The 18,913-nt window shown below is 43.4% G+C and overlaps 2 protein-coding genes across 2 annotated transcripts in view; both read left to right on the forward strand.

Moving 5' to 3' along the window:
• LOC119354883 overlaps positions 1 to 13,168 on the forward strand; it is a 31,988-nt gene extending 18,820 nt beyond the window's left edge. Inside the window, exons 4-6 of the mRNA XM_037621637.1 lie at positions 12,312 to 12,413; positions 12,491 to 12,760; positions 13,073 to 13,168. Of these exons, the coding sequence (XP_037477534.1) occupies positions 12,312 to 12,413; positions 12,491 to 12,760; positions 13,073 to 13,168 (468 nt within the window). The remainder of the gene's footprint in view (positions 1 to 12,311; positions 12,414 to 12,490; positions 12,761 to 13,072) is intronic.
• A 1,578-nt stretch (positions 13,169 to 14,746) lies between these two features.
• LOC119323027 (transcription factor bHLH84-like) lies at positions 14,747 to 15,753 on the forward strand. Its single transcript, XM_037596628.1, has 5 exons — positions 14,747 to 15,016; positions 15,097 to 15,159; positions 15,346 to 15,411; positions 15,489 to 15,554; positions 15,658 to 15,753. The coding sequence occupies exons 1-5, from the start codon at positions 14,747 to 14,749 to the stop codon at positions 15,751 to 15,753; spliced, it is 561 nt and encodes a 186-aa protein (XP_037452525.1).
• The last annotated feature ends 3,160 nt before the right edge of the window (positions 15,754 to 18,913 follow it).

An 18,913-nucleotide genomic window follows, 5' to 3' on the forward strand; every position in this document is an offset into this window, starting at 1 on the left:
CAACTTTTGGTGGTGGCGTGACCCACCGTATAAGAATGATGATTTCAGACACCGCGTACAATTATCGTAGGGTTCTGAGAATCAAATTCTTCGTTAATTTCTTCACACTAAGAGTGTTATTCTTCATTGATTGAAGAAAAACGTTTCTTCATGTGTTGCACATCTAAGTCATCAATTTTGCATAAGTGTTAGGATGAGTGTCCTTTTCAAAGAACATTCGAAGATTCTAGGATATTTAGCTCACACCGCAACTTGCTAAATCTCTTCTCATCCATGGGCTTTGTGAAGATATCGGCTAGTTGTTCTTCAGTCTTCACATGCTCAATAGAAATGTCGCCCTTCAACACATGATCACGAAAAAAATGATGACGAATCTGAATGTGCTTTATCTTCGAGTGTTGAACTGGGTTGTGAGCAATCTTGATGGCACTCTCATTGTCACATAAGAGAGGCACATTCTTCATGTTGATGTCGTAGTCCTTGAGGGTTTGCTTCATCCATAGCAATTGGGCACAGCAAGAACTAGCGGCAATGTACTCAGCTTCAGCAGTAGATAGTGATACGCAGTTCTGTTTTCATTAGTGCACAGATGTTGACTTGCGATCCACACGATCACCAGCATAGTCAGAGTCAAAATATCCAACAAAATCAAAAGCCGAGCCCTTGGGGTACCATAATCCAAGTGTTGGTGTGTGAGCTAGATATCGAAGAATATGCTTCACAGCCTTATGGCGTGATTCCTTCGGTGTAGCTTGAAATCAGGCACACATGCAAACAATAAGCATTATATCTGGCCTAGATGCACATAAGTACAATAAGGAACCTATCATGGAGCGGTATACCTTATGATCGAAGTCAATACCATTTTCATTAGTGCACAGATGGCCATTTGTGGGCATAGGAATTTTGACGCCTTTGCAATCTGGCATGCCGAATTTCCTCAGTACATCCTTGAGGTATTTCTCCTGAGATATGAATATGCCATTGTGTTGTTGACAAATTTGAAGACCTAAGAAGAATTTCAACTCTCCCATCCTAGACATTTGATATTCTTCACTCATCATATAGGCAAATTCATCACTATAACATTGGTCAGTATAGCCAAAGATAATATCATCAACATATATTTGGCACACAAACAATTCACCATCATAAGATTTAGTGAAAAGAGTAGGGTCGAGTGAACCGGGTTTGAAGCCTTTCTTCATGAGGAGTTCCTTCAAGGTATCATACCAAGCCCGTGGGGCCTGCTTGAGGCCATAGAGGGCCTTGTTGAGTTTGAAGACTTTGTCAGGATTCTTTGGATCTTCAAAACCTGGGGGTTGAGCAACATATACTTCTTCCTCAAGCTTACCATTGAGGAATGCACTTTTCACATCCATTTGATATAAAGTGATATCATGATGGTTATCATAAGCAAGTCATATGCGAATAGCCTCAAGTCTAGCAACATGTGCAAAAGTTTCATCGAAATCAATTCCTTCAGCCTGTGTGTAGCCATGAGCTACAAGCCGTGCCTTATTCCTCACCACAAGGCCATTTTCATCTTGCTTGTTGTGGTAGATCCACTTTGTGCCGATGCTATTGTGCTTGCGAGGATCTAGACGTTTGACCAGTTCCCAGACATTCTTGAGCTCGAACTGATGTAATTCTTCTTGCATGGCCTGAATCCACTTAGGCTCCAGAAATGCTTCATCTACCTTAGTGGGCTCTGTAATAGAGACAAAAGCATACTGCCCACAAAAGTTAGACAAATGTGAAGCTTTTGAGCGTGTGAGAGGACCTGGCGCTTTGATGTCATTGATGATCTTTTCAACTTGCACTTCTTTTGCAATGCGAGGATGAACTGGTTGTCATTGAAGAGTTTGATCAGCGTTTTTTTCAGCACCATTTTCTTCAGCATTTTCTTCAGGTGCATTAGCTCGACGTTCTTCATGTTCTGGAATGAATTCTTCAGCAGATTCTTCAGTAGGAATGACATCCTCAGTAGCCTTGAACTTGATAGTTTCCTCAGGTGATGGTTCATCTATCACAGTAGGTAGGTGCTCTCTTTGCGAGCCATTAGTTTCATCGAACCGCACATCTACAGTTTCAACAACTTTGTGAAGAACGTTGTTGAAGACTCTGTAGGTGTGCGAGTCCTTTCCGTAACCAAGCATAAAACCTTCATGTGCTTTCGGTGCAAATTTTGAGTTGTGATGAGGATCTCTAATCCAACATTTAGCACCGAAGACATTGAAATAAGGGACAATTGCATTTTTACCCCTTGTTGGTTCCTACCCACGGGTTTTGCCCTTACTTTTTGAGCTTGCTCAGTTTTGCCCTTACTTTTTCCATTGAGGTCCCTCGAATGCCCTTTGACTGTTTGACCAAAACTTTGAAAATTCATAACTAATTCATACAAACTCAGAAAAATGAAAATAAGATATCAAAATGTTCAGATAAACATTACCTCTATGGGCATATCATTTGCATTCAGGAAAAAAGCATCATTTAAACTACCCGAGGTAATTAATGTTATTAACATTATTAAAAATAAATAGGTATAAGCAAAAAAAATCGTGAATAAAAATTATATGCAAATGTTGGTGATGTTTTCTGAACATCCTGATACCTTATTTGCATTTTCCTGAGTTCATATGAACTTGTTATGAAGTTTTCAAATAATGGTCAAAGTCATTAGAACATTCATAACAAGTTGATACAAACTCAGAAAAATGTAAATAAGTTATCAGGATGTTCAAAAAACATCACCTACATTTGCATGTAATTTTTATTCATGAAAAAAATATTGTTTATACCTATTTATTTTTAATAATGTTAATAACATTAGTTACCACGGGTAGTTTAAACGATGCTTTTTTCCTGAATGCAAATGATATGCCCATAAAGGTAATGTTTATCTGAACATTTTGATATCTTATTTGCATTTTTCTGAGTTTGTATGAATTAGTTATGAATTTTTAAAGATTTGGTCAAACGGTCAAAGGGCATTCGAGGGACCTCAATGGAAAAAGTAAGGGCAAAATTGAGCAAGCTCGAAAAGTAAGGGCAAAACCCGTGGGTAGGAACCAACTAGGGGTAAAAATGCAATTATCCCTTGAAATAACTTACATTGGGTTTCTTATCAGTGAGGAGTTCATAGGCAGTCTTTTTGAAGAATTTGTGAAGATATACTCTTTTGATGATGTGGCACGCAGTATCAATTGCCTCAGTCCAGAAACGACGAGGCGTTTTGTATTCATCAAGCATAGTGTGAGCCATCTCAGCAAGAGTCATGTTCTTCCGCTCCACGACGCCATTCTGCTGAGGAGTGTAGGGAGAAGATAACTCATGAGTAATACCAAGTTCATCAAGATAGTCATCGAGACCAAAATTCTTGAACTCAGTGCCATTGTCACTTCTGATGTGCTTTATCTTCACACCAAAGTTGGTTGAAGTCCTCGAGGAAAATCGTTTGAAGACTTCCTGCACTTCATGTTTGTAAGTAACAAGGTGTACCCATGTATAGAGAGAATAATCATCAACAATAACAAAGCCATATTGTGATGCTTCATTTGAAATAGCAGAATAATGATTAGGACCAAAGAGATCCATGTGAAGCAATTCAAACGGGCGAGTGGTGGTCATGATAGTCTTCGCTGGATGCTTGGCCTTCGTCATCTTCCCAGCTTCACAGGCTCCGCATAGGTGATTCTTGAGGAATTTGACATTCTCGATGCCAATGACATGCTTCTTCTTCGCAAGCGTGTGCAAATTCTCATGCCTGCATGACCAAGTCGTCGATGCCAGAGCCAGCCTTCTGAAGCTTTTGCAAGTAAGCACACGGCTGGTTGTGGTCCTGTAGAGAAATCAATAATATACAGATCTCCTCTCCTAAAGCCTTCGAAGACTTTGGAATTGTCAGCTTCCATAACCACAACACAACGATACTTGCCAAAGACAACAACCATATCAAGATCACAAAGCATTGAGACAAACATAAGGTTGTATCCTAAGGACTCAACAAGCATGACTTTGTTCATGTGTCGATCCTTTGTAATCGCAACCTTACCTAGACCCAATACCTGACTTTTGCCTTTGTCAGCAAAGATGATATGCTTCAGATGTGACGAAGATAACGGAGCATCCATCAATAGATTCTTGTCACCAGTCATGTGGTTTGTACATCCACTATCGAGGACCCACTCAGTGGCTTTAGGTTGATCATCCTGCAGACGAATTAGTGCAGCAAAACTCATATGCTTCATCAGTGAAGAATATGACATCAATTCATCAGATCAATTTCGTCAAGTAAAAGGATTGATAAAGCAATATGAGGACGTGAGAAATGAAAGTTCATTTCTTCATGATTAGCCTGCGTCCTATCAGGCATTGCTCAGGTCTCCAGCAAATTCTTCAGACGATTACGCGCGTCTGGAGACCTGACCCTGCAGAAGAGATTAGTTCTTTTTCTTCACCACCCACATCTGAAGGGATGGCAAAGAGTTCATCATTCTGCGAGCTCCATACGAGAAGGATGGCATAGAAGCCAGTCCATTTCGTTTCACATAAGAGGGGTTAGAGTAAGCATAAGAGTTTGCAGAGAAATTCTTCGAGGAATTATGGACATAATGATTTGAAGTAATGCACATATCCATAATCCTTAGATCTTCCCTGCGAACCAGACGGGTTAGCACGATGATGTTCATATGAGGACTTTGATCCATATGAGTAATTTGGTCCATATGAGGACTTGAATCCATATGAAGAATTTGGTCCATATGAAGAATTTGATCTGGGGTTCCTATTCTTCACAGGTGGCATCATGATGACATTCACCTGAAGATTTTCAAGGCATCTTTTGGGAACCCAGATTTTCTTCATAGGGGAGCCGTTCCTACAGTTAGTGCCAACATATCTAGCAAATACTTCACCATTCTGATTTTTGAATAGCTTATAGTTGGAGTCAATTGACTCATCATCAAAATGAGGATATTCATATGCAAATCCAGATAAGTTTGATGGATCAACTGGAGGTCCCTTTGCAGCAACCCATGTAGTTTTGGGGTATTGCTCAGGCTTCCAATATGTACCATCAGCATTGAGTTTCCTCTCAAAGGCGATACCCTCTTTCCTAGGGTTCCTGTTGAGGATCTGCTTTTTAAGCACATCACAAAGAGCTTGATGCCCTTTGAGGCTTTTGTACATGCCTGTCGTGTACAATTCCTTCAGCCCTACATCGTCAGTGATACTAGCAATGTCCTCAGATGAGGAATTCATGATAGCAGAGGCATGTGAAGAATTTGAAACATTAGCAGCATTTGAACATTTAGGTGAAGAATTAGGAGATTCACGTTCAATGCACTTCAAGCATGGAGGAACAAATTCTTCCTGAGAAGCGCTGATTTGTTGAGCCAGTAATGAATCGCGCTCCTTCTGAAGATCCTCATAACTCACTCTTAGCTTCTCAAGATCTTGCTTTCTTTGAAGAAATTCATAAGAAAGCTTCTCATGATCCGATAAGAGAGTGTTATGATGACTTTGAAGTTTGTCAAGCTTGGACTAAAGTCTCTGAAGATTTTCAGTCAAAGTTTCAGTGTGATCCATTTCTTCACCCAACATACCATCACTTTTATTTAGCATGTTTTGAGCCTTTTCTAAAGCCCTTTGTTCTTTTATAGCAATCTTAGCAAGTTTAGAATAGTTGGGCTTAAGGTTTTCATCAGATTCATTCTCACTTGATTCAGAGGTGGTATATTTGAGTACCTTGGCACCCTTTGCCATGAAGCAATAGGTGGGAGCGTAGTCATCATCGCTTTCATCAGCCTTGTTGGTGAGGTCATTTTCTTCAGTGTTGAAGATAGACTTGCTGACGAATGCAGTAGCGAGAGCTAGGCTCGCCACTCCGGATTCGGATTCCTCAGATGTCTCCTCTTCCTCATTTTCTTCAGATTCAGCCTCAAAGTCCATTTCCTTGCCAATGAATGCCCTAGCCTTCTTGGAGCTACTCTTCTTGTGATATGAAGACTTTGAGGATTTTGATGATAAAGATTTTGTGGATTTCTTCTTTTTCTTTGCATCATCAGATCTGTAATCCTTGTATTTCTTCTTCTTTGATCCCTTTTCCCACTGAGGACAATCTTGAATGAAATGTCCAGGTTTCTTGCATTTGTGACAGAGCCTCTTCTTGAAGTCACTGGATGAGGAATCATTGCTCTCTAAGGAACTTCCAAGACGACCACGTCTTGAGAACTTTTGGAACTTCTTCATGAGCAGAGCCAGATCATGGCTCAGTTCTTCAGGATCACCAAGGCTGCTACCAGAGTCTTCATCTTCGGACTCAGATATTGCCTTGGCCTTCAGTGCACGTGTTCTGCCATAGCTTGAACTATAGAGATCTCTCTTTTCAGCAAGTTGGAACTCATGAGTATTTAGCCTCTCGAGAATATCAGCGGGATCAAGTGACTTGTAATCAGCACATTCTTGTATCATCAATGCCAGAGTGTCAAATGAGGAATCAAGCGATCTCAGCAATTTCTTCACCACCTCATGGTCAGTGATGTCAGTGGCACCAAGTGCTTGAAGCTCATTTGAGATGTCAGTGAGGCGATCGAAGGTTTGTTGAACATTTTCATTGTCGAGTCTTTTGAAGCGATTGAAGAGATTGCGAAGAACATCACCTCGAGAGTCACGCTGAGTTGAGACTCCTTCATTCACTTTGGACAACCTGTCCCAGATAAGCTTCGCTGTTTCCAAAGTACTCACTCTGCCATACTGTCCTTTGCTTAGATGGCCACATATGATATTCTTCGCTTGAGAGTCGAGTTGCTTGAATCTCTTCACATCAGCAGCATTCAGAGAAGGTGTGACTGAGGGAACACCATTTTCCACAACATACCAGAGATCACTATCAATTGCCTCAAGATGCATTCACATCTTATTTTTCCAGTAGGGGTAGTCCGTCCCATCGAAGGTAGGACACCCAGCAGAGACCTTGATCATACCTGCGGTCGACATAACTAAAACTCCAGGCGGTTAAACCAAAATCACATAGAACAAGGGAGTACCTTGCTCTGATACCAATTGAAAGTGTGTTATATCGACTAGAGGGGGGGTGAATAGGCGATTTTTATGAAATTCTTCACTGAGGAATTTCCCGGTGAGGAAATTCCTTAGCGAAGAACTTCTAGCAGCAGAATAAGTACTCAAAAGTAAACATAACAGAATACAAGCATAGTCATCATGATGAAATGAAGACAGGCACAGAGTACAAGAAGCGTAATCACAGGATACCACAGGATGAAGACAAATAGACTGAAGAAATTAAACTGAGGAAATTGAGAAAGTCTTCAGTCAAAGTCTTCAAACACAGATATGAACAAACACACAACACAATTATGAGGAAATGAAAGAGTTGAGGAAATAGAACCAGTAAGCTTGGTGAAGACAATGATTTGGTAGACCAGTTCCAACTGTTGTCTCAGTTGTACGTCTGGTTGGAGCGGCTGAGTATTTAAACTCGAGGACACACAGTCCAGGACACCCAGTCCTGAACACGCAGCTCAGGACACCTAGTCCTCACCGTATTCTCCTTGAACTAAGGTCACACAGAGCTCGTCCAATCACTCGTGGTAAGTCTTCAGGCGACTTCCAAACCTTCACAAACTTGGTCACTCGGTGATCCACAATTCCTCTTGGATGCTCTAGACCATGACGCCTAAGCGTCTGGAAGAAGCACAGTCTTCAAAGGTAACAAGCGTCGGATCCACTCAGGATCAATCTCTTCAGTGATGCTCAATCACTTGGGGTTTGTAGGTGTTTGGGTTTTGGGTTTTTGGTTTTTCCTCACTTGATGATTTTCGCTCAAAGTCCTCAGAGGATGGGTTGCTCTCAAATGACAAGTGTCGGTTTCTTTCGGAGCAGCCAACCAGCTAGTGGTTGTAGGGGGCGGCTATTTATAGCCTAGGGAGCAGCCCGACATGATAAGACATAAATGCCCTTCAATGATATGACTGTTAGGTGGATAGATATTTTGGGACAGCTGGCGCATAGCACAGCAACGGTTGGAATTTTGAGTAGCAAAATCCTCAGGGCTATCATGTTCCTCACTGTGTAGGAAATCCGCACTCGCGAATTCCTAACTCCTCAGTCAGGACAAATTCCTCAGAGACCAGAAGAACTTCATCTCTGTCACTGAAGAAATTGACTGAACTGTATGAGATTTCCAATGGCTTCACTCGAAGGGATTGGTAGGTGTAGGATTTTGAGTTGAGCATCACATGGAAAATTTTCCTTAGTATTTCCTCGACCCCCTTTAACAGTACGGTGTTTCCTATGACTCAAGAAAGAGAGAAACAAAACTATGAAAACGAAAGTCTTCAAGCTTCATATTCCTCGCATGAATATCAAGTCTTCACGGACACACCAATTTCTTCACTTTCAAAGTCTTCATGAAAGTCTACAGAAATACCAAAATCTTCAGTCGAAGATATTCATTTTTAGGGGTCGACTTTTCTTGTAAATATCAAACTCCTCATAGACTTATAGACCTGTGTACACTCACAAATGCATTAGTCCCTTAACCTATAAGTCTTCAATACACCAAAATCACTATCGGGCACTAGATGCACTTAGAACTAAGTATAACAATAAAGCATATAAGATTCACTAAGCATATATATCATCGAACTCTAAACTAAGTATAACAATAAAGCATATCATCAAATTACTCTAAAAACTACAGTAAATGCAACATACCATGATATGTCGATCGACCATGGTACTTGTCAAGCGGGTCACGAATGGCACCCCGACGAAGTCAGCACGTGGCGGAATGATGTCCCATAGGTTGCACACCTCCTCCTCGCTCAACTTCATTCTTTGAGCTACGATGGCGTCACCGAGTGGGTCGTCATCATCCTCATCATCCTCATAATCTTCTGCTTTGTTGACATAAATCACGGCTAGCTTGGATCTTTCAGCTCTGAAGGAGAAGCTGATCAACTCACCACCGGTGATACACATGTGGTCGATGAAACGGACCCATCCATCTCCTCCCACCTGCGTCATCTTTTGTCCTTTCTCGATCTCCATAGTGTAGGGGCCCCCAGGAGCCTCAAAGGTCACAGAGTCTCCAGTCAGATTGTTGAATTCTGACCTCACATTGCATGGGATGATCTGTGTACAAAATGATATATACACGATGCATTATTGCCAATAACACTAAAAACAAAATAGTAGTTATTAGGTTCATATAATTTATTACCGCCGCATGAAGAAAACTAGACTCGAAGTAGATGCCAAATAGCATGCCAGTTGCAAGGCTGCTGGCGCACCTTGACTTGCACCGTCGACATGGTGGTGGTGGTGGTGGTGGCGCCATTTCCCTAAAGCAATATGATTAAAGGATTAACGATCCAAAAAGTAAACATAAAGTTTTCATAGCTAGAGTTCACATGGCAAGCAAAATAACAACTAAAAAGTAAACATAAAGTTCAGTCCAGGGGAACACTTTATCTATTCCCACATCCAAAAGTTGAACCAGCTTAGAATCTTCTAGAACACAATAAGTAAACATCCATTCCACCTTTGGCATCAGATGCACAATAATTAAAACTATAAAAGGCAAACACCCCCCTTTTTGATCAGATGCAACTCTCTGTCTATCTGTGTTTTCTTTTTCTGAAATTTACCAAAAATGGGCTCACTAACAGCATCATAAGAACTTAGCAATTTGAGCATCACCACATACAGATACTCTCTTCAACCTGAAAGAGAGTATCGAATCAAGCATTGATTTTTCCATGAAACCACATAACAGTAGTGAGGGCTTCTTGGTCATATCTTTATGTGCATCAACAAAGAAGCTAGTGGTAGTAGCCAAGAATTGAAACCCTAATCGTTGTTGTCATATCAGAGCTAAAAAATGCTCACGATTCTACGGTCGAGCACTATGGTTGTTCCAGCGAAGGAATGACAAGTAGTTACAAGTACTACATCAATGATCCTAAATGTCGGAAACAATAGTCACGACATGGACGCCCCCTCTCTAAACCCTAGAACACTAGGCACCGCCGCCGCCACCACTCCTCCAGGGGTAGCAGCCAAGAATTAAAACCCAAGTTTCAATTATATGTGCTAAAAGCCTCTACTTCTCTAGCTACTTCTCTCTACTCTCTCCTAAGTTTCGGTGAGCAACAAAAAGCCTCTACTTCTCTCACCTAACCCCTCTCTCTACTCTCTCCCCAATCACGCGAGGAGCATGTCGCATCGAAGCGCGGAGCCACCATGCAATCCCTAAATCCCAAAACATGGCGAGCCGCCGCAGCAAATCGATTGGAGCCTAGCTAGTGTGGCACGCGCAGGGAGGAGGAGATCGAGGGGGACTTACGGGGCTGGAGCGTCGGAGTAGGCGAGAGGTGACCGTGCGTGGTGGCGGCGCACGACACCGTCAACGGGGGTGAGGCGGCCGGGGACGAACCCTAACCGCGGCGGCGGCGTCGGGCGGAGGGGATCGACTGTGAGAGTGTGAGGGGGTGTGGGGGTGCGGGGGCGCTCGGGCCGGTTTTCTTTTGCTCTAGTAGTAGCGCTGTTTAGAGGCCGGCGCTACTGCTAAGCCCACCAGCTGTAGCGCCCGTTCAAAACAAACGCTACAACTAAGTGGGCTACTGCTTTTGCCCTGCGGCCCATGTAACAGTAGCGCGGCCCAAGCAAACAAACGCTGTTGTTATATATTAGTAGTAGCGTGTTTTCTGCCCAGCACTACTACTAAATACTAGTAGCGTGGGGTCATAAACAGGCGCTACTGGTAAACTTCTATCTATAAGCATTTTCCTAGTAGTGGCCGTGCCCGGCCACGTGGGCGGCGGGCCGGTGGTGGACTTGGAGCTGGCTCCTGGGGTCTCCCCGTTGGCCCCTTGAGCGGATCTGAAGTGATGGCCTCCTCCCTTGTGCCTCTTCCTGCCCCGCCGGTCTGTGTTGCCGGTACCCGTGCGCCTGGCTCAGGCGGTCAGTTGGGGATGGAGGGTTGGATGGACTTGGACCGGGGGAAACCCTTGGCTGGCTGCTGCAGCCACAACGTCAGTGGCGCTCCGGCGGCGTTCTCCTCTGGGGGGCGGCATCGAGGTCCCTCCCACACCTCCCACCTCCGTGACCTGGGCGAAAGCGCAAACTCTCCAGTTGGGTGGTGATGGCGCGCCGGCGTCATTATTCTTCTTGAAGGCGCCACCTTTGGTCGGCAGAGGGGTGGTTGTGGCATCGGTGCAGGAGGGGGGCTGTCTTCTTCAGTGATGTTCCTGCCCGGCTGCTTTCGGTTGACGTTCATCCGGCAGCGGCGGTGGCGATGTATGGGGTGTGGCGCTGCGAGGAGAGGTGGTTGTGCCCGTAGTCTTCTCCCCGGCATCCGTTGGTCTCGGCCTTCCGCTCGGGGTGAGCGGCTTTACCTGCCGACGGCGTGGCGTCCTATGGTCCGGGGCGAGAGGGCAGGGGGCCTTCTTCGGAGGTAGAGACGGCTGGCTGATCGACTATGGGCCTCGGCGGAGTTGACGGAGCGTGGCCTCCTCCTGCTGCAGGGCACTACCTTGTCTTTGTCGTGTCGTGTGCAGGATCGGGTTCACCGAGGGCCTCGATGCTCAGGCTTGTGCTTGTTGCATTTGACGACGTTAGTGGCTCGTTCGGTGTCTTGTATCTTTACCGTTGTTGCTCTTTTGTTTTCCCTTTGTTGTATGGCCGGTTGTATGCTCGGACTGTTGCTTTATAATATAAAGCGGGGGGAAACCCTTTATCGTCATTAAGACGAATGCATGTGTAAATATGTATCCAGTCTTTACACACAAGTCGCCCACTATATGTAGTCTTCTGATTGCTCCTCAAGTGGCCGGTGGTTCCTTGTTTCTCTAAACCATCCGTGTCTCTTGTTTGTAGTCTATCACTTGGGCAGTTAGCTCTAAACTCATTATGTTCTCTAACTAAAGAAACTGCAGCAATAAAGCTCAGCCTCATAGCATTGTTATGGAAAAGCAACTATGTTTGCTTGAAATTGTTTTAAAGCGAGATTATTTCACTGGCTGATGTTTTCTGTAGCTCGATGTGATTAGTATTCATTTTTCCTTGTTTTTTCATTCTACTGCAGATATTTCTGGGCTTAGCATTTTCCTTGGTAAATTTTCATTTATACCATGTATAGTGTCAGTTGGTTAGATTCTAATATGTGACTTAAGTACTGTGGCTTTTGCTAAATTGTTCAAATATAGTACTATTCATTATACAAGCCACTACTAGCTAAAAATAGTTTTCTTTCTCTTTCGTCTCCATTGTTACTTCTCGTGCAGATTGAATTGAACCAGATACAACCCTTATTGGAAGACGTATCCTGCCTGTCGAAAGATCTTGATTTAAGGCTGATGTTGAATACGAATAGGATCCTAATAGACGTGAGTTCATATTGGAACTACCTCTGTCCTTTCTGTTGCAACATATCTTCTGCAGACTCATCTGATAACGCTTGCAGCCTGAAGTGGAAAATGCCATCAAGAGCTTAGTCTCTTCAGCTCTTGTAGATCCTAATGCCAGAGGGGGGTTTAGACGGCCACTTGGGAATAAGTTGATAGATGAGAGGTTCAGCATAGCTGGAGTGTGGCGTACAAACTACAAGACTTTTGGGAATAAATCCTCCAAGATGTATCTAAGGCATACTGGCCGGTTTGTCCAAGGGAGCTCCACTGGAGAGGTTTCCAATGAAGTTAGCTTCAAATTAGCTGGCATATCCAAGAGACTGCAGGTTAGTACACGATAATGTGTGATGTTCGTGAGCCAATTATTTGGTTACATGTGTAACGTACCTGCATTGTATGCTTGCTTTGCTTGACCTGATGTCCAAACAACAATTCTCTGCATTGATGCGCACACCTAATATCCTGTTTTAGTACTGACATATGGAAACTCTGAATTGGAATTATCATGTCATCTGCAGACCTAATATTCTGTTTTTCTACCAACATATGGCTACTCGGAATTAGAATTATTACCGTCGTGTTTTCTAATTGACTGGATTGAACAGCACAATGACAATGTCTCCTTAACCATTTACCAGGACGGCGGCAATCAAGAAGGGGACACTCTAAAAGGGATGCTAGAGTCTGCGGTGCGGATGATCTGGGACTATGCTTTGAGTTATCATAAATCTTAGCATGCTATATAACCAAGGGCAGGTACAATAGGTTGTCTCTAGACAGCATGTACAAACCTCCTGTAATGGGTTGTCTCTAGACTCTAGAGTAAGTCTAGGAGCTTCATGGACCATGACATGGGTGAACCCAATGAAATAGCGACGTACTCTACTATCGAACTATCCACAACGGGTGTCTATAAGCAGTGATTTAAGTGGGAACCTCATCCTCCCTTCTCTCTTCGACGTCGTTGAAAATCCTACATGCGTGGAAGTCAAGGAACAATACAATCTCATGTCATCGTTGACAGACCCTGCAATATGACACTCTAAATTAGGTGGTAGTGAATGTTTGCAAGGGACTGACCGAGTGAGCGTATGGCGCTACTATTTGCAGAGCATTGTACAGAATCAAAGTTAGTGGGTTATCTTGTGATCAGTGTACATAAAAATTTGCTGAAGATAGTGATACAACCAAAGACCTGATTGAAATGGGCTGGTTGTTTATCGTTGAATTTCTCGCTGGTGCATATGCAGCATACATGTTGAAATTTTGGGACTGGTTAGAAGAAGCTGTGATGTTGATGGGGATGTCTTGCTGTTTTCCTTTTGATTAGATGTGAGATTTCAAGCATAGAACAAACATAAAAAGAAAAAAGAAAAGAAAACTCATCCACAGGCAGAAAACAAACAGCACGGCAAAGTGCGCCTTTGCTTCTAGTACAATTCCAGTCCACAAGCATGGAATTGCCTTACAAAATCAGGGAGGCTCATCCTGGTTGCACTGCAAGAAACAAACCAAATATATACGATTTTCCTAGGTCTTAGGCCATGTCCAACATGGGGCGCTTGGGAAGGTGTCAGGATTTTCTTCCCCGCGTGTGTCGCATATGCAGTTTAGTTACCATTAGCGTCTGGCGTTGGAAAGGTACAGCTCTTAGATATTTTCTAATTTTCTAATATTAATTTTATTTTTCCTCTGTAAGTGCCAAGTCAGGCACCCGGCGTTGTAGATGGCCTTACAAATCTTAACAGAAACCAAATTCATCTCCTTCCTCGGGTAAGAAGTCAGTTTGTATCTATGCGCTTGAGGACTGCTGCATGATCTGCACCGTCCTGATCAATTGGATTCTTCTGACCTTGTGATAAACAACTAGCTGGCATCACAATATAAGACATAAAAGCAGAACTGTGGCGTCATGATTCATGCGATACGCCAAAGTTCCATTAGTCTGCGCTGCTGCTGTTGTAGCCTCCTAATTGTAATCCATAAGCATCGTTGACTAACCCCAAGTACTTATGATTCATGTATCACACCAAATATATTCTGCACCGTAGCATTTATGACTTCCCAGGGGGCTACCACTTCCCAACACGTTGAATCAAATATTATCTATCCTCTCCATCTTTCTGACAAGATGTTTCTGCATTTTAACTCTTGAAAGATTGCTGGTATTCTCAAGTCAAATCCATGTAATGTCAATAACAAAGACTTTCTACTCCTCAGGGTATATATAAACGAGCTGCTAGGTATGCTTAGTACTAGCCAAAGGATTCCTCAGAGCCATACCACGCCAGATAATTCAGAGATCAGAAGAAATGGAGGCGGCAGAATGTTCATCAATTTGGGGTTCTCTCGATGCAATCTGTGACGAGTCGGAGATGATTGCGCATTTGCAGTCAGTGCTCTGGTGCGGCAGTGATTCTGATGCAAACCTCTGCTCCTCCGAAAATGATAGCACAACAGCTTCTTTTGATCTCCTAGTGGATGACCTCGGTTCAGCGAATGAGAGGAACACTGGTATCAAGAGAAAGATGCAAGTGGATGAACAGAGCGATCATCACAATGAAGTCCCTGTGGCTCTCTCGGTAAGTGAAGTCCTGCATTTCGTCCATTTTGACATTATAATTCTTCTTCTTATTTATTTTTGTTGCAATTGATTCTATAGACTGCAAGGAAGAGCGGTAACAAGTCAAGAGCTGCAATGGACTCACAAAGTAACTATGCAAAGGTTTGATAGTTACTTACATATTATTAGTTTTGTTTCGCTTTAGGGGAATCTCTTACTCCCTCCGTCCCAAAATAAGTGTCTCAATCTTAGTATAACTTTGTACTAAAGTTAGTACAAAGTTGAGACACTTATTTTGGGACGCAGGGAGTATTAAACATTTTATCACAATGCGCAATTTTGGAACAGAGAAGAAGGCATAAGATCAATGAGAGGCTGAGAGTACTGCAGCACCTGATCCCTAATGGCACAAAGGTGAGTTCTTACTATTTGCCATTCATTGGTCATTTGCACTTGCCAATGCCAATTGTGTTGATCGTTTTCTTTTTCAGGTTGACATAAGCACAATGTTGGAGGAAGCAGTCCAGTATGTCAAGTTTCTGCATCTGCAGATCAAGGTATGTATTCACTTATGAAACAACAGCCAACAGGTGAACAAATGTTTCAGTTGTCAGTGTGCAAGTGCGCGCCCTTACTTCTTCTCATCTTTTTCATGCACAGCTCTTGAGCTCCGATGAAATGTGGAGGTACGCTCCTCTCGCCTATGATGGCGTCAACATCAGGCTCCCCCATCTGGATTCTCTGGCTCATGAATGACTACCCCAAACAAACTGCTGGCTCAGCGGATGGTACATAATTTGTTGGAAGGACCTGCCGCTCAAGTTTTCTGAATCATTTGTCGTAGCATTGTCATCTGTCTCGTGGACTTTAACCTGAATTTCCATTCTATTCAGTATTGTAGCTCCTTATCCAGGATTATATTTTTTTCTATTCTTGATTGCTTGAACAGTGTCAATAATAAATTCTATTTTAAACCGGGTTTGTTGTATATTGATTTTAATTTTGAATTGACTTCTTACTTTGTACTTATACAAGGGGACAGAATCAAGAGTGGCAATTTGTATAACTTATTCTTTAGAAAAAAAAGTAGTTTTACCCTTTAGTAATACCACACAATCAGCCAATTAACGCATCCGTCCAAATGATAAAACTAGAAATTTAAATAATATGGAATAGGAGTACCTTCTACTATGTTGTAGTGATGACCGCAAGTGCACGAATAAACGTATTACCTTTCACGGATGTATTAACCAAGTATTTATCGAACGTGAGGAGTTAAGAAGAGTCGTCTCCCTCTTAACAGAATTAGAGTTGTCACGGCATCTAGTCGCGTTCGCATGCAAACCAGAGCTTGGAATTAGTAGTCTACTCGTGCTATATTCTATCGAGGCATGGAACTGTAGAGTAAACTAAACTAAGAACAAGTAAGCTGAAAGCAAGAAGTAAAAGACTAACTAAACTAACAAGATCTAGTAATTATTAGTTTGTAGGCACAATGGTTAACTAGTGCGATAGATAAGAGGGCCAAGCCAATGCTAGGCAAGCCATGTTGCCGCATGCACATACCCCTCACACCACTACAAACCCACCTAACATTACGTCGGTCTACGGTGGTCATTAAGGGCTTCCTCGTGGTGCGACAAAGAGTGGATGGGTCTTTCGTTACTCCCCGGTCTATGATCTAGGACAAAGGGTTAGCTTTAAGTTACCACGGTAACCTGAAGCCCCGCCACATCTACTCACTTTAAATCCTATATGTTCTACTTCGTAGACGTCTTGAGCCACTACCAACACCAATAATCATCTATGCATAAACATCACACAAGATAACCGGAAGAAAACCAATCACTACCATTGACCAACAAACGACTTAATTAATATAATGTTAAATAATGCAGAGGTTAGGAGGTCATTATCACCCACCATGGTGAACAAGTTGAGTATAAGGAGGCCATGGTGGTGGTGATTGATGACGGCGGTGATTCCCTTCCCTTCATGGGAATTAACGTTGGCAATCTCGTGACGTTGTTGATGGAGTATGGAAGGTAATTAACGTTGGAAATTCCCTCTACCACTTTCTAGGACCGACTAACACATGGATGAAGACTTTACATCACAAGACTACTCCCTCAACAATTGATCTCCATTCACTCCTTTGATCCAACGATGCCAAGGTGAATCAAAACTCTCCAAATAAATTCTTTATCTTCTAAGGAATTCAAGGAAACAAACTACTTCACTGATGAAGTAATGGAACACGAATTCCCAGAAGGGTTTAAATCCGTGAATATCGAATCATATGACGGGACAACAGACCGCGCGCTATGGATTGAGGATTTCCTTCTTCATATTCATATGGCCCGCGGTGATGATCTTCATGCCATCAAATACCTCCCACTAAAACTAAAGGGACCAGTGCGGCACTGGTTAAATAGCCTCCCAAAGAACTCCATTGGCAGCTGGGAAGAATTGGAAGACGCCTTCCGTGATAACTTCCACGGTACATATGTCCGGCCTCTGGATGCCGATGACCTAAGTCACATTATCCAGCAGTCCGGGGAGTCAGCCAGGAAGCTCTGGACTAGGTTCTTAATTAAAAAGAACCAAATTGTCGATTGTCCGGACGCCGAAGCCCTTGCAGCCTTTAAACATAGCGTCCGAGACGAGTGGCTCGCCCGCCACCTTAGTCAAGAAAAACCAAAATCCATGGCAGCCCTTAACGCTTTGATGACCCGCTTTTGCGTGGGAGAGGACAGCTGACTCGCTCATAGAAGCAACAACACCAGTTATCTGGGCACTTCCGAAGTTCGAGACGGCAACGGCAAGCCACGACACAATAAACACAAGCGTCGAAATAATAATGAAGGAACGCAAGACACGGCAGTCAACGCCGGATTCAGCAGCTCCAAACCCGGTCAACGGAAAAAGGCATTCAAGGCAAATAGAGACGGACTATCCAATTTAGACAAGATACTGGATTGGCCCTGCCAAATTCATGGCACCCCCGATAAACCAGCCAATCATACCAATAGAAGTTGTTGGGTCTTTAAACAAGCCGGCAAGCTTAATGCCGAACACAAGGGGAAGGGGCCACCCAGTGACAGCGACGACGAAGAGACTCGACCACGAAACACCGGGGGTCAGAAGCAATTTCCCCCTGAAGTAAAAACACTAAACATGGTATACGTGACACACATCCCTACAAGGAAGCGCAAGCACGCACTACGGGATGCCTACGCCATAGAGTCGGTCGCCCTAAAATTTAGCCAATGGGCGGCATGCCCGATCACTTTTGATCGCAAAGACCACCCAGCCAGTATCTGTCACGAAGGTTCGGCAGCTTTGGTCCTCGACCCAATTATCGACAGGTTCCATCTGACGAAAGTCCTTATGGACGGCGGCAGTAGCCTTAATCTACTCTATCAAGACACTGTCCGCAAAATTGGCATTGATCCTTCAAGAATCAAGCCCACCACAACTACCTTCAAGGGAGCAGTACCCGACATAAAAGCTCACTGGACCAGCTCAATTACATTGGAAATTGTTTTCGGCTCACTGAACAACTTTCCGAGCGAAGGCTTGACCTTCGATATTGTCCCGTTTCACAGCAGCTACCATGCACTGCTCGGGCATACCGCTTTTTCTCATTTTAATGTGGTCCCACGCTACGGCTATCTAAAGCTTAAGATGCCCGGTCCACGCGGCGTCATCACGATAAACGGAAATACGGAACGCACCCTCCGTACAGAGGAGCATACTATGGCTACTGCAGCTGAAGTACAAAGCGGCCTCATCAAGCCGCATATCTCATCGGCCATCAAGCCGCCGGTCTCTATTAAACAGGACCGATCAATCTCAGAGTTGGATTAGCAATTCGGCCTCCGTCGTTCGCCTCATATAGCCGCGAAGTTTGTAC

Source organism: Triticum dicoccoides, chromosome 1A, assembly GCF_002162155.2.
Source record: "Triticum dicoccoides isolate Atlit2015 ecotype Zavitan chromosome 1A, WEW_v2.0, whole genome shotgun sequence".
NCBI classification, from domain to species: Eukaryota; Viridiplantae; Streptophyta; class Magnoliopsida; order Poales; family Poaceae; genus Triticum; species Triticum dicoccoides.